This window comes from Pantherophis guttatus, chromosome 4 (genome assembly GCF_059756535.1).
Source record: "Pantherophis guttatus breed Tessera chromosome 4, ASM5975653v1, whole genome shotgun sequence".
NCBI lineage: Eukaryota > Metazoa > Chordata > Lepidosauria > Squamata > Colubridae > Pantherophis > Pantherophis guttatus.
Window position 1 is genome coordinate 153,389,531 of NC_142066.1, and position 23,433 is coordinate 153,412,963.

The window sequence follows — 23,433 nt, forward strand, 5'->3', positions numbered from 1 at the left end:
CCCTGCCTTTGGCAGAAAGCTGTCCAGGGAAGGCTATGCTTGAAAACCCAAGTCGGGCCAAGGTCCAGAGTTCAATGGATGAATGGGGTCAGTTGTCTTAACAACTATGTTTCCTAATACGTTTGCAAGAGCAAACTGGAGGGGTCAATCTTTAAAACAAGCAACAGCTCATCCTCGACTTATGACCACAATTGAGCCCCAAATTTCTGTAGCTACGTGAGAAATTTGTGAATTTTGCTCCCATTTTAAGACTTTTTTTTTTTTGCTACACTTGTCAAGTGAATCACTTCAGTTGTTAAATGAGTAACATGGTTGTTAAGTGAATCTGGCTTCCCCACTCAAAAGGGGAATCACCTGACCCTGGGACACCGCAACCGTCATCAATACGAATCACTTGTCAAGCATCTAAATCTAAGTCATGTGGCGGTATGTGTGTGTGTGTGTGTGTGTGTGTACTGCAACAATCATAAGTGTGAAAAATGGCAAAGCTGGCTGAGGAATTCTGGGAGTTGAAGTCCACAAGTGTACTTCACAAGTGGACTATGGGAAACAGAAGCGTGGACTTCAACTCCCAGAATTCCCTAGTCAGCATGCTGGGAGTTGAATCCTGGGAGTTGTTGAGAAACAATGTACAGTACAAGTAGTCCTCAACTTACAACAGTTCATTTAGTGACCATTTGAAGTGAAAAAAGCAACCTATGGCTGTTTTTCACACTTACAACCGTTGCCGCATCCCCGGGGTCACGTGACTAAATTTCAGACACTTGGCAACAGACTCATATGGTTGCAGTGTCCCAGGGGGGTCACGTGATTCCCCTTTTGTGACCTTTGGACAAGCAAAGTCAATGGGGAAGCCAGATTCACTTAACAACTGGGTTACTAACCACACAACTGCGGTGATTCACTTAACAATTGTGGCAAGAAAGGTTGTAAAAAGGGGGCAAAGTTCGCTCAACAACTGTCTCGCTTAGCAATGGAAACTTAAGACTCAATTGTCATAAATTGAGGACTACCTGTACTAGAGGAAGTTTTAAGCCCGTGATGGTGAACCTATGGCACGCAAAGCCATATCAGGGGGCATGCAAGCTCAGCTCCGGTGTGCCAGCTAATTTTTGGGTCTTCTGGGCCCACCAGAAGTAGGGAAACAGAGGGCCTGGGGTGGGGGGAGAAGGCCCATTTTTCTTTCTCACCTGGCTCCAGGGCCTCTCTAGGAGTCTGGGAAGGGCGAAAATGTCCTCCTCTCCCCCCGGAGGTCCTCCGGAGGCCGAAAATGGCCGTTTGACAACTTCCGTTCTCACCAGAAGTTGTCAAAAGGGCCGTTTTTGCCCTCCGGAGGACCTCGAGAGGGGGGGGAGGCTGTTTTCGCCCTCCCCAGACTCCTAGAGAGGCCCTGGAGCTAGGTGAAAAAGAAAAACGGACCTACCGGGCCATTACGTGCCAGGAACGTGGTGAGTCACACGCACATGCGTGGGGGCGGGCCGCATAGAATTATGGGTGTGGGCATGCACACTAGCAACCCCCCCCCAGCCCCACTTGGCACGCAATGGCAGAAAGGTTAGCCATCACTGTTTTAAGCTATAAAAAACCCACAAAAATTCTGGATTTTTGTCTGCGGAATTTAATGATGCACTTGGTGTTTCCCAATGTTACTAGAACAGAGATTTCAAAGAAGATTGCTAACCTGGCTTCCTTGGACCTCAACAAGTGGCACGACCTAACTGACCTTGGATAATTTTTAATTAAGCAGGATTAATACTCGGTTAATACTCGGATAAAAGACTACCAGGAACCAATCAGAATACAGCCGGAAGGGACCTTTAAGGTCATCTAGTCAAACCCTCTCCTCGAGCAGGAGACTCTGTACCATTTCAGACAAATGGCTGTCCAGTCTTCTTGAAACCTCCAGTGATGAAGCACCCACAACTTTTGGAGGCAAGCTGTTCCATTCATTAATTGTTCTCACTATTAGAAGTTTCTCCTTCATTCCAGGTTGCTTCTCTCCTTGATTAGTTTCCATCCATTGTTCCTTGTCTTGCCTTCAGGGGCTTTGGAGAATAGATGGACCTCCTCATCGATGTGGCAGCCCCTCAAATATTGGAACACTGCTATCATGTCATTCCTGGTCTTTTTACTGTTATCTGACAATAAGTGGAAGATTAATGTGAACTGAAGAAGGGAAAAAAAGACCCAAAGAGCTGAATAGGAGTCTTCATAGGGCCACTTCCCATCACTGGTTTTAAACGTTCAATTCTTGGCAACTTTTATGTGCCACAATCCACTGCTATACTTTGTCTTGGCCAATGTCCCTCGCAACCAGCTAGTGGAAAGTGTGAAAAAATGCCCACCAACTAGTGTTTCAGGTCTATTTTTGTTCTTCCTTAGATTTGCTTTTTACCATGAAAAAAAAAAAACCCAACAACATGTAAAACACACCGTAAAGGTTATGCCAGATTATGTTTGACAATGACAAAGAAGCGGAACGAATCTGCTTATGGCCTTGTTCCGCACCATCTCACATTGCAAATGACAAGGGTGGTGTGGATGGATTGAGGACAATTGTCTTCAGAGCACTGAGAGATTCCATTCCTGAAGGTGAAGTCCTTTATACTCCCCATGCTTCAAGGACAAGAGAGTGTCCATATCAACGAGTCAAGATTCCCATTATCCAAAGGACATCCAAAGCTGTTTAGAAGACCCCCCCACCCCCCAAAGGCCACAAAATGGTGCACTACATCAATTCAAACTACGTTCCAACTCAAGATGGCTTAGGGCCCGGTTATTTACAAGACCACCTTCTGCCACCGATAACCTCCCACTGGCCAATACGCTCCCACAGAGAGGGTCTCCTCAGGGTGCCGTCGGTTAGGCAATGTCGGCTGGCGACCCCCCTGGGGAAGCGCCTTCTCTGTGGGGGCACCCGCCCTCTGGAATGAGCTACCCCCAGGGATACGACTGATCCCGGACCTCCGGACCTTCCGCCGGGCCCTGAAGACTTTTTTATTTCAGCAAGCCAGGCTGGGTTAAAAATCTTTTAATTGGGGAATTTTATGGGTAAGGGGTTTTAAATTGAGGAAGCCAAAGATAAATTTAATTTCGTTTTATAGTATTTTAAGGTTTGTATTGTGTCTTTTTAATTTTGGCTGTTCACCGCCCCGAGTCCTTCGGGAGAGGGGGCGGTATAAAAATTTAAAAAATAATAATAAAATAAATAAATAAATAAAAAGATGTGGTTTCTTTAGAAATTGGTGCAACACGCAAATCAAGGCATCATGGCTTGTTCAACAAAGTGGGGTTAGAATCTGTTGTTGGCTTAGGACTGTTGGTGAAAATGGTCTCCTTGCTGATTGGACACTTTCAAGGCAGACTTTCTCATCTTCTGTGATGTTTTAAAGAGGCATCGCTTGTGATGTATCTTTGAAGCTTTTTTAAGGAATACAGTGCTGGTTCCTTTTTTTGGCAAGAATAGCCAACACTCCATAAGACAAGCTCAGGATCCAAAAGGATCTTGACAGACCTGAGCCCTGTTTAACAAAATGAAATTCAATGGTGAAAAAAGTAAGGTTCTGTGTTTAGAGAAGAAAACCCAAATGTACCGGTATAGTACAGGTGATACTTGGCTCAACAGAAGTAACTGTGAGAGGGATCTTGGAGTCCTAGTGGACAACCATTTAAATAGGAGCCAGCCGTGTGCAGCAGCTGCCAAAAAAGCCAACACAGTCCTAGTCTGCATTAACAGAGGGATAGAATCAAGACCATGTGAAATGTTAATACCACTTTATAATGCCTGGGTAACATCACACTTGGAATGCTGCATTCAGTTTTGGTCGCATTCAGTTTTTATTGATATAAAAAAGATGTTGAGACTCTGGAATTTGTGCAGAGAAGAGCAACAAAGATAATTAAGGAACTGGAGGCTAAAACATATGAAGAACAGTTGCAGGATTTGGGCATGCCAAATTGGGTGAAAAGAAGGAGGAGGGGTGACATGATAGCAGTTTTCCAATATCTAAGGGGCACAAAGAAGAGGGGGTCAAACCTATTTTCCAAAGCACCAGAAGGCAGAATAAGGAGCAACGGATTGAAACTAATCAAGGAGAGAAACAACCTGGAACTAAAGCTAAATTTCCTGACAGTGAGAACAATTAATCAGTGGAATGACTTGTTTCCAGAAGTTGTGAGTGCTTCAACCCTGGAAGTTTTAAGAGGAGCTTAGACATTTGTGTGAAGGTGTAGGGTTTCCTGCTTGAGCAGGGGGTTGGACTAGAAGACCTCCAAGGTCCCTTCCAACTTTGTTATTCTATTATTCTGTTACAGGGGCTCAATGTTCAACTCCAAAAAACAGAACAGAAATTCAGAGCTGAGATGAAGACTGTGGTACTCACTTAACAGGAAAACCTGCTGCTGTAGGATCACAGCTTGGAAAGAAGTGATTCCTTGTCCCTCTAAACCTCATAATCACATTAAGTGATTTAACTGTGCCAATTTAGATTTCATTTAATTGGCAGCAGCAGAGCTGTCAATCAACACCAGGTTTCAATTCAGTTCCAGCATGTTGTGGTCTTGAATCAACATCAAGAGAGCACAAGCCAAGCTCTGTGTTACGGTGTCTTAATCTTCTTTTGGCACATTTTATTCATCCTGGATTTCTCCTTTTATGATCCCAAAAGCAAGTAGGTAAGTAAATAAACCAAAAGACCTCCTCCACCAGGCACCAGCACCCAGATCAGCATAAATTAACTCCAAGATTAACATTAGACCAACGATCAAGTAAACAACACCCCAATCACGAAACTGCCAAAGATCCAACAGCCCAACCAAAAAACCTCTGAGACCGTCCCCCACCAACACTGACAGGCAAGCCACTAGATAGAATATACACCGACAGCAAACCACACTCCTTACTATAGCAGTGATGATGTTACCTAGTTTGGGTAATGAAATGTCTGCAAGAGAACAAGCAAGCTCAAAGAGCACCAAGGACCCCTCAATCAATGAAAAGGCTTGCCTCCAGAAGCTACGGATGCTCCAACACCGGAAGTTCTTAAAAAGAGATTGGGCAACTATTTATCTGAAATGGTACAGGGTCTCTTGCTTGAAAGAAGGAGAACAGCTCAAACAGGTCCCTGGAATGTTGGAAGTGCGGCCATAACCAAGGAACATTCTACCACATGTGGTGGACCTGCCCTGAGATTAGGAAATTTTGGTGGAAGATAAAAAAGTGGAAGTGTGACTGGATGAAAAATAAGAAAGAAAATCGGAACTATTGCTCCTGGGTATTTTGGAAGGGAAAATGGAAAAAAAATTACAATACATATATTACATATCCTAACTGTGAGTAGAATTGTCATAGCACAAAATTGGAAACAAGCGGATATTCCCCCAGATCAAATTATAATTAAAAAAATATACGAATGCGCAGAAATGGACAGATTATCTATGGACATTAAGAAAAGGGAAGATACCGAGTATTATTTAATTTGGAATAGATGGTATTCCTGGCTTGAGAGTAAATTTAAAATGTAAGTGATATTTTGTCATGAAACCGAATTGTGAATAAAAGTTATTATAACTTAGATAAAGATGTAAGTTAAGATAGTGATAGATAGGGAAAAGGAGGGGAAGAAAAGGGAGGGGAAAGAGGAGTAGAGGAGAAGGTTAGAAGGGGGGAAGAAGAGAGAAGTGGGGGAAGAGAAGGGAAAGTAGGAAAGAGAAGGAGAGGAAGAATGAAGGAAGTAAGAGGAGAGAGAGGAAGGAAGAGAAGGGGAGGAGAAGAAGAAAGGTTGGAGTAAAGGTAAAGGGTAAAAATTGAGTCCCTCGGGAGAAGGGTGGTATATAAATATAATAAACTAAACTAAACTAAAAGAGCAGCCCCGAAAAAGTAAAAATGAAAAATGAAAGTTAAAAGAAAAGATGAAGATGAAAAATGATGGAAATGACTATACATGTAAATGTGTTTATGAGAAATAAAAATAAAAAACTTTATTTAAAAAAAAGATAGTGATAGATAGAAGTAGGATTTGTGTATGGAAGTTAATTAGGATAGAGATACCGATGTAGAAAAGCTGTTACTAGTGTTTGAGTTTCGTTGTGTTTGTTTTTGTTGTGTTATGGTTTTCTATTTTTTGCTCTTTTCTATTTTTTGTACTGTGTATTTTAATGTTTGAAAATTCAATAAATATTTATTTTTTTTAAAAAAGAGAGAGAGAAGAACAGAGTTGGAGTCCAAGTATTTTAAAACTGCTGAGGTTGGAGACCTGTTTTAAACCACAGGTCTCCAACTTTGGCAACTGTAAAAATTGTGGAATTCAAGTCTCTGGGAGTTGAAGTCCACAAGTCTTAAAGTTGCCAAGGTTGGAGATCACTGGTTTAAACCATCACTTTTCTTTCTTCCAATGAAGGAAGCTCAAAGCTCCAAGATTTTCCCAGCCTTCCTGGGAACCCAAACTATGTAGGATCAGGGGTTTCAAACTCAGTCGTGTGGCGGGTCAGATCATGATGTATCACGATGTTTTTTTTGCCTTTGTGGAGCTGGGTTGCGTATGGCTTGCACGGGCTGTATCCGGCTCGTGGGCCGCCAATTTGACAGGCCTGATGTAGCATTTTCAGATTGAGAGAGGCTACTGCAAGGCAGTTTTAAACATTGTTCATTCTTAAGCTTCCCAGAATTAAGGTTCAGCCATGCAGGAGCTAATCATAAAGAGACTGGCATCTGATGAAAAAGGATCACTTGTTTCCTGACAAGTCAATCATGAATCCCACAATTCACTGGCAGCCAATCAGAAAGTGATGCACCTGATGGAAGATGCTGCAACCTCAACAAATTGTCTGCCCTTGTCATACAACTAATGCTAGTGTTAGTGGGAAAAGGTTGCCACCAAATCCTTCCTGACATTTTTGAAACCAGAGACTAACACGGCTGTGTATTGCAGCTGTCAATCTTGCCCGTTTCCTTACTGGCAGAAGTCATTCTATGTCTTCAGTCATCAATAAGCACAAAGAGATAAACCACATTTATACACCATTCAAAAAAGGCAATAAAAACCCAGGAAGGAAACAAAAAGACTAGAACACATTGTTCCCAGCAGCCAATGCCCAGGTAAACAGGGATTAACATCAGACAAACAGACAAACAAGTAGGGGAGATTGCAGCTGGGAATTCAGAGCTCTGGTTCTTTATGGATAGGAAAAACACGGAAGCATCAGCAATCTGAAGCAATGCATCTGAGACCCACCTGTGGATTTGCCCATTTTTATGCAGGTACTCCAGTCCTTCCAAAACTTCCTTGAGGATTGTGGCTATTACAGGCTCATCCAGGACTCCATTCTTATGTTCTCCTTTGGCTACAATGTGCTTGATCACATCCAGAACAGAACCTGTATCAATAAGGGGAAAAGGTTTTATTAAGTGAAAGAAAGAAGATTCTTCTGATAATTTTTCTCCACTGACACCAAATTTGATACTGCTGCTGCTAGACCGACAGGTTTGTGCATTGTCTTGATTTTAATCACTTTTGCTGAAGCAGGTGCTTGGCTTGCACACACAACCCTAAAATCAAACTGTGGTTTATAAACTTCAGGTAGTCCTCAACTTGTTTAGCGACCATTAGAAGTCACAACAGCACTGAAAAGTGACTCAGAACCAGACCTTTCACAAGCTTCACATCACACACACCCCAGTCACATGATCAAAATTTGGTTGTTTGGAATCCAAATGCATGGAACCGCAATGGCATAGTGGTTAGAATGCAGGCTTCTGACTGCCGTTGGACTGCAATTTGGCAGATCGAATCTCACCAGGCTCAAGGTTGATCCATCCTTCCGAGGTAAAAAGAGGAGCCAGATTGTTGGGGGCAATAGGCTGACTCTGTAAACTGCTTAGAGAGGGCTGTAAAACACTGTGAAGCGGTATGCAAGTCCAAGCGCTATTGTTATTTATTAGTTATGACGTCCTGCAGTCATGTGTTGTCATTTGCAACCTTCTCAGCCAACTTCTGATGAGCAGAGTCGATGGAAGAAGCGGGATTCCCTTAATAACCCTATGATTCAGTTGAATAATAAGAGTTAGAAGGGGCATTGGAGGTCTTCTAGTCCAACCCCCTGCTCAAGCAGGAAACCCCATACCATTCCAGACAAATGACTGTCCAATCTGTTCTTAAAATCCTCCAGTGATGGAGCATCCATAACTTCTGGAGGCAAGTTCTTCCACTGATTCTAACTGTCAGGAAATTTCTCCTTAGTTTTAGGTTGCTTCTCTCCTTGATTAGTTTCCACCTGTTGCTTCTTGTCCTGCCTTCAGGTGCTTTGGAGAATAGCTTGACTCCCTCTTCTTTGTGGCAGCCCCTGAGATATTGGAACACTGCTATCATGTCATCCCTAATGATTCTTTTCACTAGATATCCAATTCTTGCAACTGTTCTTCGTATGTTTTAGCCTCCAGTCTCCTAACCCTCTTTGTTGCTCCTCTCTGCACTCTTTTTAGTCATGCCACCCCTAGTCCTTTTTTTCATTAAGCTAGACATATCCAATTCCTGAAACCATTCCTCATATGTCTTAGTCTCCAGTCCCCTAATTAAAAAGGTCAGAGAATCAGACCGTGACACACTTAGCAACACCTTGTTTAGCATTGGAAATTCTGGTCCCAATTGTGATCATAAGTCAAGGACTATCCGTACAACAGCTGGATTCATGGTTCTCCCTAAACCAGAATCGAACAAGTCAAGTGATAGCTTAGTAAAGATATGGGTAACATGGATCTCAGGTTGCAAGCACCACTAATCTACATTTGCTCCCTATATAAAAACGGTATTATTAAGGCTTCACATAGCATTTACTGTCAAACACCTGGACAGCACAAGAGGAGGGAATCTTTAGAGCAGGGGTGTCAAACTCGATTTCATTGAGGGCCGCATCAGGGTTGTGTTTGACCTCGGTAGGGTGGACGTGGCCAGGGTGGGCATGGCCAGTTTGACCTAACTCGTGTTGGGGGGAACCTGTGGTGGCCCGAGCACTCTGCCAGCGAAAACAGGCTCCCGAGCTCCACTGGCTGCAACGGCTTCCTGCAACCCTCTTCCAGCGAAAATGGAGCTCGGGAGAGCTGTCCGCGGGACTCCCAAGCTCCGGGTTTGCTGGCAGGGGCACCACTGGCTGGTCCTTTGCTCTTTCCAGGGTGGCCCCGCAGGCCAGATCTAAGCCCCTAAGCCTTGAGTTTGACACCCCTGCTTTAGAGGAATGCCAGGTTGACAAAGAAAAATATCCTTCTCATTCTTTCCAAACTTTTCAATGTGAAATTTAAATATTTCTCGTGCAGAGAGATTAGGCAACATTCACTAAGTTACTAAACCTTTCACCTTTTTCTAACATTTAAGGTAACGTAGCTTGCACTGTTTAGACATCCCGCTGCTCTAATCTGTGTATTTTGACATAATAAGTCTACCATTACTGCTCCTAAATCGAACGTTGGTAACAGTAAAAAGGTTTGCTGAAAGATTTTGGAAGCTGAATCATCACCTTCAAAATTGTTTTTTTTTTTAAATTATATTAAAGCCCTAAACAAAAAACCAGAAAACTTGCAACCATGGCTGAATTGAGGTAGTCAATTAAAGCCACAGGGTGTATGAAGAAGCATGTTCAGGCTTGTTATAGATGACCTGACAGCTAAAATCCATTCAACTACGCCTTATTGAAAATTAAGATTTAAAAGTATTTATCTTGATGGCTGCTTAAGCCCAAGTGACAGCCTAAGAATAGCCAACTTAAAATAGACCTATTACAAGGGATATTTTTTGCGTGGTTTTAAAATTGTTTTCTGCCTTACATTCCAGAAATAATACTTTCAAGACCTTTTCCATTACAGATTAATTTCCTCCTAAAAACACTGACCAGGTTAATTAACCCACTTCTCCCTCAAAACAAACAGATGTATATTAGCTCTAAAAACTGCACATGTACAGGTAGTTCTCAACTTAACAACAATCCATTTAGTGACTGTTCAAAGTTACAAAGGCACTGAAAAAAGTGACTTCTGACCATTTTTCACACTTACGACCATGGTCACATGATCAAAATTCAGACACTCGGCATCCGGTTCATATTTATGACGGTTGCCGTGCCTAAGGGTCATGATATTCCCCTTTTGCGACCTTCTGACAAGCAAAGCCCAACGGGGAAGCCATATTCACCTAACAACGACGTTATTAACTTAATAACCGCAGCGATTCACTTAACAACAGTGGCAAGAAAAGTCATAAAATGGGATAAGTTCACTTAACAAATGTTTCATTTAACAACATAAGTTGTGGGCACAACTGTGGTTGCAACATGAGGACTACCTATATTAATGGAACGAACGTGAGTATGAAAGTGACTTGAGAACACAGGTAGTCCTTGGCTTACGACCAGTCACATAATAAATGAAGTTATGCCAGATTGCCCCCAAATTCCAATAACTGTCCCTTCTGTGGTGACATGACTGTATTTTGGGTATTCTGCAACTGGCTCACATTTACAGCTGAGTCCCATGACTGAAATTTATAATGTTTTTTTATCAGAAACCGGGATTTATTTCCAGTTTTCAGCAAAAAACTGGACTATAGAGATCAATGGGTTTATGTAATGACCACAGGGTTTGCTTAAAAATAGCAGCAAAAAAAGGTTGCAAAAAAATCAGTTCAGTCATGGGATGGTCTGCTTTAGGACCATCATGACTGTAATTGCTCCATTTTGGTCGTTAAGACGAGGACATTGTGTATAGTACTTTGTGGCTGCTATAAAAAGTAGCTGATTTCCTCCTTAGGGTTATTTGGGAGATGAAAATAACAATGCCAGCAAAGTCGGTTTCCTTATATAATATATAGTATCAGTTAGACCAATCTTAGAATCTGACGCATGCTTCTAGTTGTTAGAAGTTGCTGAATAAGTTCAAAATAATTTAGTAGAGCTGGAAAAAAGTTAAACAAAAATGGCATTATGCCAATGCTTCCCAACTGTGGCAATTTTAAGATGCATGGCACTCATCTTCCGGAATTCCTCAACAAGTTTCTGGCTGAGAAATTCTGGGAGTTAGAAGTCCATACATGTTAAAGTTGCCATGGCTGAGATAATGGTTTGCATCAGGACTAAAAGAGTCACATCACTTCCATCCAGTGTTTCCCAATTTGGCCACTTCTACATGTGTACACTTTAGCTCCCAGAATCCCCCTGCCAAAATCTTTGCTGCTGGGAATTCTGGGGTTTGAAGTCATTGTATGAAGACATTTTTTTAACTCAACCATTACTCTGTGTGGGTATTTATTGTGCCTGGTTTTCTTTAGAATTTCCTTTACTGCTGATGGGTGCTCTTTGTAATTCTGTTTTGCTATTTTAAGTTTCTTAAGGAGGGAATGCAAGCTGACCTGAGTTTCTCTGGATGAGAGTGGCATATAAACCCTAGTAAAGAAACAAGTTTACCTGAAAGAGGAGAGGTTTTAATCTGGCAAGAACCATTTAGAGTGGTTATTTATGTACTGTATTAAAAAGACAATAAATGTAGTGTCTTCACAGAAATTGCCAACAGGATCAGTAACGTGTTAATACTAAATCTAGATTTTCCCCCCCCAGATATTTTCAATCATCCAGTTTAGGATGCTGGAGGAATAACAGAAGCTGTGGCAAATGTGCTATTTAGAAGGGGTTTTAGTATACATACAAAGACCTACATATGTATATGTATATGTATATGTATATGTATATGTATATGTATATGTATATGTATATGTATATATATATTTATTAAAGGTATTATTGGTTCCAAAGCATCGAAGATATTCTGAAGCTGCCACAAAGAGGACAGTTAAAATTCCTTCCTCCCTCCCTTTTTCTGTCTGCCTGCCTGCCTATCAATCTGTCTTTCTCTGACACACATGCTGTGTGAATAACCAGCATTGTCAAAGAGAGAAATGTTTACACCGCTGACTCCTGTAAAAATCCCTTAAAAGGCCCATTTGCTCACCTTACGCATTAATAAAATTGCTAGCTAGGCTTCAGTTCTGAAAGGAAGGGAAGGAGAGCTAATTGTGCATCACTTTAGCATAGAGGTCTTCAAACTTGGTAGTACAGTGGTTTAATGCACCCTGTTATTAACACAGCTGCCTGCAATTACTGCAGGTTCAAATCTTACCAGGCTCAAGGTTGACTCAGCCTTCCATCCTTTCTAAGGTAGGTAAAATGAGGACCCAGTTTGTGGGGGCAATAAGCTGACTTTGTATAAATATACAAAAGGATGAAGGCTATTGCTTAACGCATTGTAAGCTGCCCTGAGTCTCCGGAGAAGGGCGGCATAGAAATCAAATAAAAAAAAAAAAACTTGGCAGCTTTAAGACTTGTGGACTTGAACTCCACAAGTCTTAAAGCTGCCAAGTTTGGGGACCCATGCTTTAGAAAGAAAGCAAAGCAGGGGCCAATATTTACAACAGGAGCTATTGAGTCAGAAGGCCAAAAACACCAACAAGTGCCTCAAAGGCAATTGTAAGATATATATTTTCAACCCTAAAGCCTGCTTGCCAATTGTAAAGGTTGCCCTGAAGGACAGTTTCTACTCTCCTCCCAGCCAGCCTTTCCAGCTTTGTGATGGGCTTCAAGAGGCAAAATCCCATCATGATTCAACTTCTAAATCCCAAATTGCAATTTTACTTTACCTTCCATTGACTGAGCTTTATTAGCTTAGTGTGTTATGCAAAAATAAATTCCGTAGCTGCAACACACCGCCTACGCTGTTTGTCTTCCATCAGCCTTTTCTCTCCAACTTCATAAAGCCCACTATCCAGAGTTTATTTTTAACTGAAATTATAATTTATTCATTAGCTTCCATGAAGATCTGGTCTTGATGGCTCAAGGCTTTAAAAAACGGTAAAGATAAAAGGTTTCTCCGGTCCAGTCTCTAGGGAAGCAGAGCTCATCTCCGTCTCTTAGTCGAAGGAGCTAAGGAGCATTGTCTAAAGATGGTTCCGTGGTCATTTGGCCAGCATAGCTATACACCGAGATGCTGTTACCCTCCCAACAAAGTGGCACCTATTTATCTATTTGCATGCGTTTGCACTTTAAGAACTACATAATTTCTGATCTGTGCTGATAAAGTCCTATCTTATCTCTTATTCTAAAATATCTTATTTTAGAAACCAATACAGGCAATCCTCGACTTTTGTTTACTGACTGCTCAAAGTTACAACGGCGCAGAAAAAAAAGAGACTTATGACTGTTTTTCAGACTGAATGGCCATTGCAGCGTCCCCGTGGTCACCTGATCAAAATTCAGATGCTTCGCCACTGGCTCATTCTTATGACGGTCTCGCTCCACTCGTGCCAGCAGGGGAGGCAATGATGTGGATCCTGTTAGCCTGATTAGGCTGGCTGGTGGGGTCCAGGAGGAGGGCCTTTTCTGCTGTGGCTCCTGCCCTCTGGGACATTTTGCCCACCCCCATCCCACACCCCCAATGTGAGGCTGACCCCAACCTTCCTATCCTTCTGGAAGGGCCTCAGGACCTGGCTCTGGCATTTGGCCTGGGGCTCCAATGGAGGAGCAGCACAGTGGAAGTGGCTGATCGAGTAACAACAGATTCCCACCTCTCCCCACTCTGCCCCATCCCTCCCTATGTGCCCTTAGATTTTAATCTTTGATTTTAATTTATTTATGTTTTAATTATATATGTATAGACATATTTTTATGACTGCAAGCCATAACCTTGCAGTCCTTGACCTTATGGTAAAATGGGAGGCCAATAAATTATAAACAAACAAACAAACAAACAAACAAATATTCCTGCCCGTGCTGGATTTACTCACTGGAGTAGAACTGCTAACTGAAGATCTCTTTAAAATCCATACAGTCTATGTGGTAAATTCAGTTTCAGTGGGGTAAGACCAGGGTGGATAAAAATCAATGATTTTTTAAAAAATATCAAAAAAATCGGATTTTTTTGTTTTAAATCAGATTTTTTTGATTTTTATTGAATTTATTTTAATAAAAAACTTTTGGGGTAAAAATCTATCGTAAGATAGTTTTCTATTTAAGATACATAAGTAATTTAGTTTATTCAGCATGAAATGGAGCTTAGTTATGTAGCAGGAGGCTGTATATTCTGCAACACTGGGACTATCGGTGAGTCAACAGCGGGTCAAAGGAGTAGCAGAGATGACAGTTGCTCTTTAAAAATTATGATATAAATCGAGCTGATTTAAATCAAGCCTTTTTACTAGTGATTTAAATCATGATTTTAATCGACTCGATTTAAATCAAATCCACCCTGGGTAAGACCCAGCTTTACGCAAGAGCAGTTTACGCATGGGTTGAATTTCAATTCCCATAATCCCTCACCAGCTGCTAAAGGTTATGAGAGTTGACATACAACATAACCAAAAGGTACCAGCTTGATGATGAGCGGTTTGTAGTTTTGCAATTAGCACTTATCTTAGTAGTAGAGCCTTTTAGAAACATTGCAGTGTTTTAACGGAGGGGCGGGGAGATAGAGTTTTAATGGGGGAGGCTATGTGGGGTAGTGAACTCATGTATTCATATCTATATATCTACAATGAATACATAATATATATAAGACCATGAATTTTAGTGCCTTCTTCGGCATGGACACCAACTGGGTGATTTTGGACCACTACCTGTTTCAGCCCAACCCATTTATTTATTTTATTTTATTTTATTGGATTTATATACCACCCTACTCCCGAAGGACTCAGGGCGGTGAACAGCCAAAAAGATAAAACACACAAACTATAAAATTTAAAAGACAATATAAAAACCCATTAGATAATTTGGCCCAAAACAAATTAAAACACCCCTAATGTTTTAAAACAAATTTAAAATTTACAATTTAAAAGGGAAGTTAGGCCAGGCCAGCCTGCTGAAATAAAAAGGTCTTGAGGGCACGGCGGAAGGTGCGTAAATCTGGGATCCTCCGTATCTCCGGGGGTGATTTACAGGGTGGTTTTGGGAAAAACAGGAGAAGGGAAGTACAGGTCGTCCTCGCTTAGTGACACTTTGAAATTATGACAGACTTTTCCAGAGCTCATACAACCTGTTTTGGAAATTCCACAACCATACGCACGCACACCTCATGGTCATGTAATCGCATTTTGGACACTTGGCCAACCAGCTCACGTTTATGGCCATTTGCAGTGCCCTACAATGGTGGCAAATTTTGGCATGGGGTTTTTTTTTTTGCTTCTTTCTGGTGTTTACCTCTGGTTTTTGACGAGAAACACCCGAATTAAAATAAAACCGAATTGCTTAACTGTGGCTGAATTCAGAATGACTGCCACAAAAAGATTGTAAAACCAAACACTGACACTTGGTGATCTGCTTAACAACTGTCACAACTTACCACCATAATTCTGTGCTCAATCACGGTCGTAGGTTGAGGACTACCCGTATTATGTATGCTGTCTTGAGTTTTTTTTTTTTAAATTGGTATATAAATCAAATAAATATTGCTGTGAGGGGTGGTATTTCCTTGCAGCAATCATTCTTGTGTCACTTTTCTATCTGTGTCGATTATCCAGGCGTTATCCAGGCTAGGGTACAGCACGGAAACGGCACTGGTCGCATTGCTTGATGATCTCTGGAGGGCTCGGGACAGGGGCTGTTCCTCTGTCCTGGTCCTATTAGACCTCTCAGCGGCTTTTGATACCATCGACCTTGGTATCATGCTGCGACGATTGGAGGGGTTGGGAGTGGGGGGCACCATTTTGCGGTGGTTCTGCTCCTTCCTCTCCGACCATACGCAGTTTGTGTTGGCAGGGGGACAGAGGTCGACCTCGAGGCGCCTTGTTTGTGGGGTGCCGCAAGGGTCAGTCCTCTCGCCCCTTCTGTTCAACATTTATGTGAAGCTGCTGGGTGAGATCATCCGTGTTTCGGGGTGAAGTTCCACCAGTACGCTGATGACACCCAGCTGTACATCTCCACCCCGGACTATCCCAATGATGCCCTTGACGTGATGTCCCGGTGCCTGGAGGCCATGTGGATCTGGATGGGGAGAAACAAGCTCAGACTCAACCCTTCCAAGACTGAATGGCTATGGCTCCCGGTATAGTCAGCTGGTTCCATCGCTGACTATTGGGGGCAAGATCTTGGCCCCCTCAGAGAGGGCTCGCAACTTGGGTGTTCTCCTGGATGCACGGCTGTCTTTGGAAGATCATATGATGGCCATGGCCAAGGGAGCTTTTTATCAGGTTTGCCTGATACGCCAGTTGCGTCCCTTTCTGGACTGGGATGCCCTGCGCACAGTCACTCATGCCCTCGTCCCGTCCCATCTGGACTACTGTAACGCTCTCTACATGGGGCTCCCCTTGAAGAGCACTTGGAGGCTCCAATTGGTCCAGAATGCGGCCGCGCAGGTGATTATGGGGGTGACATGGCGCACCCATGTAATACCTCTCCTGCGCGAGCTGCACTGGCTCCTGGTGGTCTTCCGGGTGCGATTCAAGGTGTTGGTTACCACCTTTAAAGCGCTCCATGGTTTAGGACCAGGGTATATACGAGATCACCTTCTGCCGCCAATAGCCTCCCACCGGCCAATACGCTCCCACAGAGAGGGGCTCCTCAGGGTGCCGTCAGTCAAACAATGTCGACTGGTGACACCCAGGGGAGAGCCTTCTCTGTGGGGGCACCAGCCCTCTGGAATGAGCTGCCCCTAGAGGTTCGTACAATCCCCGACCTGCGTACCTTTCACTGCAGCCTGAAGACTCTTTTATTCCAACAAGCCGGGCTGGCCTAATAGGAATTTTTAAATTGGGTGTTTGTTAGTTTTTAATTTCGTGGGCCAAATTTTATATATTTGTTTTTAAATTGTTCTTAAATTTTGTGGTTTATATGTGTTTTAATATGGCTGTACACCGCCCTGAGTCCTTTGGGAGAAGGGCGGTATAGAAGTTCAATAAAATCTAAAATCTAAATCTAAATCTTTTACGGGAACTAAATTTGAAAAGTATTGTAAAACCATTAAGACGGTAAACAAAGAAATGGCATAGAAGAACAGGGTTGTTTTGGAGAGCAAACGTATTAAAGCACATTCTTCAGGCACTTATTTATCTGGAAGAAAGTTGTTTCTGTGGTTTCCCAAGTCCTTTTAGACATCTTCTCTGTAACTGAGCATCTTCAGTGCCACTGAAGCAGGTTTTAAAAATAGAAACACTGAGATTGCAAGTCAGTGAATGAGTTTGTAACAAGGGGCAAGTTGCTAGATTTCTAAACCAAGCTAATCTCTCAGCCCTGCAGTCTCCGAATTGCATTTTTATCTTATCTGGTTAAACTACTATTAGTTTTTTCCCACAGAGTGTTCAAGGTGTGTCTCTTCCTTGGCTCAATAAAGAATGCTGATTCAAATAGTTTTCGTGGGGCAGGAAAGGTGAAATCTTTTGGCTCAAGGAAAGGAAAATGTGGCCTAAATGAAATTAAAGATGAATATATCTGGTGGTTTGTTTTTGTTTTTTTTTTGAAATGTACAAAGCATTGTTAGCCAGGTTGCTTCTGGAGACGGAAAGGAAATCCAGTTTGGGTAGTAGGGGTTGACTTAAGAGCTGGATTTTTGAGACTCAGAAATGAGAGAACAGCCAATGTTTGCTGTTTTTTTCTTTTTTCATTGTAGGAATTTAGGGAGAGTCCTACAGCAAATACCAGCTTTGTTTCTAATGGAGAGGTTTGTAAGCCAGAAGCTAATTTTTGCCCCCTTCCTCCTTCTCTTTGACAGTAGACATTTATTTTCCTTTAGAAAAAAACCATTTCAATGAAGGAAAAAATTCTCAAAACATTAACACTCTCAAACAGTTTGGCACCCTTGAGTTAGCTCTGTAGTGCCTCGAATAGTTTTTATGTATATTCTTTCGTCTGCTTCTTCTGCATAACCATTAATCTAATTTGGCCTTGTTCATGCCTTGCCGTGAGTGATCGGTTCTTTAATTGTGACTTACTTCACAATTTACCAAATCAGCGAAGCCACAAATGATAGATTTTAGTTCACATTGGCTGGTTGTGCTGGCCCTCTTAACCACAAATCGGGGAAAGTGTTTTGTGGCCTAGAGCAGAGTTTCTCAAACTTGCTAATTTTAAGATGTGTGGACTTCAACTCCCAGAATTCCCTAGCCAGCATTCCTAAAGCAATTTGTGAATGTTGCTTTTCCTTAGGTCTGATACCGATTTTTCCACCTGCTTTCTATAGGTAATCCTCGAGTTAGGATCAATTGGTTAATGATTTTCAAAATTACGGTGGGTACTAGGAGGTGCTTGCAACTTGTTGGCTATTCCGTCAGCTATTCCCCGCTCAGAGTCACATAATAGTACTTCGGGTGCTTGACAGTTATGGCTGTTTCACATGACCACATTTTAAGATAGTTTTGTGAAAAAAACGGCATTTACTTTCAGTGTCTTTGGTTCAAGGCTCATGAATTAATTAGGGCATTTTTTGGAAACTTCACATTCAGTTTTTGGCCAAATCAGCCTATCATGAACCATGGGTTTGCTTAACGACTGATGCAGAAAAGATGGTAAAATCTGGTCCAACTCACTTTATGACTGTCACAACTTAGGGCCGTATTGAGCACTCTCCATTACAGTCATAATTCAAGGATACCTATATCCCTCTGTTAGGATTTCTTCCCAAGCTGTCTTCCTTGCACTTATTTTGAACAAAAATTGCCATTTTTAACCTAAAGTCCTTCTGTTACTTTTCCACATGGCAATTCATGTATGTCAAATGTTTCCTGCTGAACAAGATATGAGCAGATTCTTTCTACAAAGCTTCCAGTTTCTGCAAAGAACCGGTTTCTACAAAGCTTCCTTATCAGGAGATGTATCTGTTGCAAGGCTTGTATTTAACCTGGGGATTACACAGTTGTTCAGGTTTTTTTTTTAAAAGAAAAACAATGCAGGGATTAGTGCTGCAGAATTTCCCATGTTAAAAGTGGAGCTTTGATTCCTTTTTTCAACAATGCAAGTAGTCCTTGACTTACAACCACAGTTGAGCCCAACATTTCTGTTGATAAGCAAAAAAAAAAACAAAAAAAAAACAACAACCCAAAACCAGTCCAATTGCCTTTTCAAAAAGCATTTTTTAGCTAAGCGACACATTTGCTTAGCAAGTTTTGCCCCGTTTCACTACTTTTCTTGCCACAAGTGAATCACAGCAGTTATTAAGTTAATAACATGGTTGTTAAGTGAATCTGGCTTCCCCGTTGACTTTGCTTGCCAGAAGGTCCCAAAAGGGGATCACGTGACCCCAAGGACACTGCAACCGCTATAAATACATGCCAGTTGCCAAGTCGCCAAATTTTGATCACATGATCACAGGGAGGCTGCAATGGTTGGAAGTACAAAAAACGGTCATAATTTGCTTTTTTTCAGCGCTGTTGTAACTTTGAACAGTCACTAAATGAAAGGCTATAAACTGTGGACTACCTGTAACTCAAAACTATCTTGCAAGGTCTACCAATATTTTAGAGAGTGATTAAGCAGATAACCTGGAGAATCAACCTATGATTACAAGGTAAGTAACAGAGAGAGAGGAAGTTATTCCATTTCAAGACTTGTCTGTGGAGATTCTCAGTCATGCAGGCCATGGTTGTCCCAATGGTGCTTTTTTAAAAGGCAACTGAACTTTCTTTGTTTTTCCTTGAAGACGTTTCGCTTCTCATCCAAGAAGCTTCTTCGGCTCTGACTAACTGAAAAACCAAGTCCAGTTGCCTCTTGAAAAAAATGCACCTTTGGGACGGCGGTTCCGAAACAGCTTCAGGGTGCCTGACAAATCAAAAGGCAAAGACACCTGTATGCAGGGAAAATAGTCTTATCTAAAGACACAGTCAGGACAAAATGAATTACAGGTAGTCCTCAACGTATGATCACAATTGAGCCCAACATTTATGTTGCTAAGTGAGAAATTCATTAAGTCAGTTTTGCCCCCTTTTTCTTGCCACAGCTTTTTCCCGAACGCCATTACTCTGCTAAACAAATAATTCCCTCAAACTGTCAAACTATTCACTAAGTCTGCATTACTATTATTGTTAGTCTTCTCATCGTGCCTATCACCCACCTATGACCGACCGCATGACTGTAACTTTGTTGCTTGTATCCTTACAATTTATATTGATATTGTTTCCTGATTGCTTATTTGTACCCTATGACTATCATTAAGTGTTGTACCTTATGATTCTTGACGAATGTATCTTCTTTTTTATGTATACTGAGAGCGTATGCACCAAAGACAAATTCCTTGTGTGTCCAATCACATTTGGCCAATAAAAAATTCTATTCTATTCTATTCTATTCTATTCTATTCTATTCTATTCTATTCTACTCTACCCTATTCTACTCTACTCTACCTTTATTCTATTCTATTCTATTCTATTCTATTCTATTCTACTCTACCCTACCCTATCCTATCCTACTTTACTCTAGTCTAGCCTAGTCTAGTCTAGTCTAATCTATCCTATCCTATACTACTCTACTCTACTCTACTCTACTCTAGCCTATCCTACCCTACCCTACCCTACCCTATCCTATCCTATCCTACCCTACTCTACTCTATCCTATTCTATTCTTGTTAAAGTGAATCACTGCAGATGTTAAGTTAGTAACATGGTTGTTAAGTGAATCAGGTTTCTCCATTGACTTTGCTTGCCAGAAGATCACAAAAGGGGATCATGTGACCCCGGGAAACTGCAACCATCATTAATCAGTCAGTTGGCAAGCATCTGAATTTTGATCACGTGACCACGGGGATGCTGCAATGGTTGTAAGTGTGGAAAATGGTCACAAGTCACTTTTTCAGTGCCGTTGTAACTTCAAAGGGTCACTAAAAGAACTGCTGTAAATCGAGGACTACCTGTATATTTTCCTATTCAATTTGGTATATTAACTGCAAAGTATATTTCTAGTCTAGTGGTCCCTAAGCTTGTGGATAGTTTTAAAGCTGTCTTGTTTTAAAGCATTAATGTTTCAATGTTTTCCCCCCGCTGTTCAATTCTCAGGAAAAGATTATCTCATCCCACTCTCAAAGCACAGTGCTCCACATAGATTACAAGCAATTGTAACAACTACACACAGACCCTATTATTTATCCATTTACTTATTATATTTGAATTCTGCCGCACTCTCAAAGGACTTCTGAGGCCTACGCTTAAGATGAACAGCAATTATAAAAGAACAATGCCCGAACAGCGCATGAATAAATCATAACGTTATTCAGAATCCATTTTAACTCTATTTTAAAAGCCATCATGAAAATAAAAAATGAGTTCATTTTGCTAGTTCAGAGAGAGACTTCTGCAAATAAATTGCCACCTATCTCCTAAATTCAGCTTGAGCTCCAGCAATCCAGATTAATTTTACAGGCAGTCCTCTATTTACAATCTGATGGAGCTGGTCATAAATTGGGGCACCCACATGACCGATTTATTTTCATCACCTTTGCTGCAGCTGCCCCTAAAAAAAATTAAACTGCTATTTAAAGCAGTTGCCACAATTGAATTCCGCAGCCATTAAACGAACCAACTGTTTCCTACAGGCCAGATTTGCTGAAAAACAGATGTAAACATTGGTTTTTAGCAAACTCATCATGAAATTCAGTCATATAACTGTCGGACACTACAAGTGGGCATAAATCCATTTGTTGCTGGGTGTCCAACATGTGATCACATGAGGCTGCTGTCGGGTCTTCAGAACTGGTCCCTAAGTACCCCCAGGGAGGTCTGTCATAACTTTGATTGGTTGTAAATTGAGGACTACAGTAGTTGTGTCTGTGTTTTCATTTAGCCAATTAATATTCCTATGAATCAAACACCTGCATGAGAGAATGCTTTTTGTATTTGCTCCAATAAGTTGGATGTTTTTCTTATCCCTGGTTTGATCTATAAATTGCATGTCATTAAAACCTTTAAAATTAATCAGCCTGAAAACATATTCTAAGATGTCTTTCAGAAAAGGTGTTGTTGTTATTGACTTAAGTAAAAAATAGATCTGCATTTTAAAAATCCCCTTTTTATAGCGACAAACCAACTCGAACAGCAGCAGAATTCACAGAAATCTTACCTCCACTTAGGAGCTTCATCACTAACCAAAGTTCATCTTTCACCACGAAAGAAGTATAGTAGGAGACAATATTTGGATGGTGGCACTGACTCATTGCTTGAATTTCTTTCTGAAAGAGAGGAGAAAAAAGAAAGGAAAATCAACTTGCAGTTACTATTCTCTTTTAACACACTTAACCATCCTAAGCCGAAGCAACAGGATACCAACACAAAAACCTTCATTTACAGAGCTTCCAATGTGTGGACTTTAATTCCCAGAATCCCACCAGCCAGCATGGTCATTGCTGAGAATTCTGGGAGCTGAAACCTACTCAACTGGATTCGACCCAGGTCGGGAAACGCTAATATATAAGGAACAAAAGCTGAATCGAATCCTGGCTAAAAGGTTGGATTTGGGAATGGATTCCAGGCCCAGCCTTTGCGAAGATATCCCAGATTGAACTACAACTCCCATAAGCCTGAGGGATGCAGCATTTGCTAGTGGGTGTTGGAAAATATGGGTCTGCATTCCGATCAATATACAGGTAGTCCTTGACTTATGACCACTCATTTAGTGACTGTTTGACGTTATAGAACTGCATTGAAAAAAAGGACTTATCTTCGTACTTACAACTGTCACAACATCAAATTTCAGGTGCTTGGCGACTGGTATGTATTTATGACAGTTGCAAAATCACGAGATCCCCATTTGTGGCCTTTCCAGGCAGCTTCTGACAAGCAAAGTCAATGGGAGAAACCAAATTTGCTTAATGACCATGTGATTCACTGAACAACCGCAGTGAATCGTTTTAACAACTGTGGCAAAAAAAGGTTGCAATGTTGGGTATAGCTCACTTGACAATCATCTTGCCTAGTAAAAGGGATTCCGGTATCAATTGTGATCTTAAATCAAGAATTACCTGTAACTGCAGGAGGACAGCAAATCAATTTGATTGTTTCAAATCATATTCATAAATTATCTTACAAATAAATTACAAGTAAATCTGTAATCAAATTATTATTTGGGTTCCCAAGATGAAACCCTGTTCCTTAGGGAATCCCCAGCTTCCTCTCTGTTCCTAATTTTGTTTCCATCCTCTTAAGAAAGTGACTTGGATGAAGTAAGGAAGTTCCTGTTGGAAATCTGCAATTGAAAGTTTGGTTGGTGTCCAGTCAACGGGTGTTTTGTGATAGCCATAAGGGCGTGCGGCTACTCAAGGTGAAGTTCCCCAAAACATGCTCTCCCAATTCCAAACTTGTCTGAGGTCCCCCAAGAAGGTTCAGGATGCTCCACTGTGCAATGTGCAAAAAACTCACCCACATCCAGCATACCAAGCAGTGGCATCTCTTTTAGTTTTTTTTTTTATCCCTGCTTTATTGTTTATATAACTAATTC

General features: G+C 41.5%; 1 protein-coding gene across 3 annotated transcripts in view; it reads right to left on the minus strand.

Annotated features, from left to right (window-relative positions):
• The window catches only part of OXSR1 (oxidative stress responsive kinase 1), an 89,489-nt gene that overhangs the window by 42,107 nt on the left and 23,949 nt on the right, over window positions 1-23,433 (minus strand). For 2 of the 3 annotated variants that reach the window (XM_034401749.3, XM_034401751.3), the window contains exons 3-4: window positions 22,060-22,168; window positions 7,233-7,374 (exon numbers count right to left, since the gene is read on the minus strand). In XM_034401749.3, the coding sequence (XP_034257640.1) occupies window positions 7,233-7,374; window positions 22,060-22,168 (251 nt within the window). The remainder of the gene's footprint in view (window positions 1-7,232; window positions 7,375-22,059; window positions 22,169-23,433) is intronic. The other variant, XM_034401750.3, reaches the window with a different exon arrangement.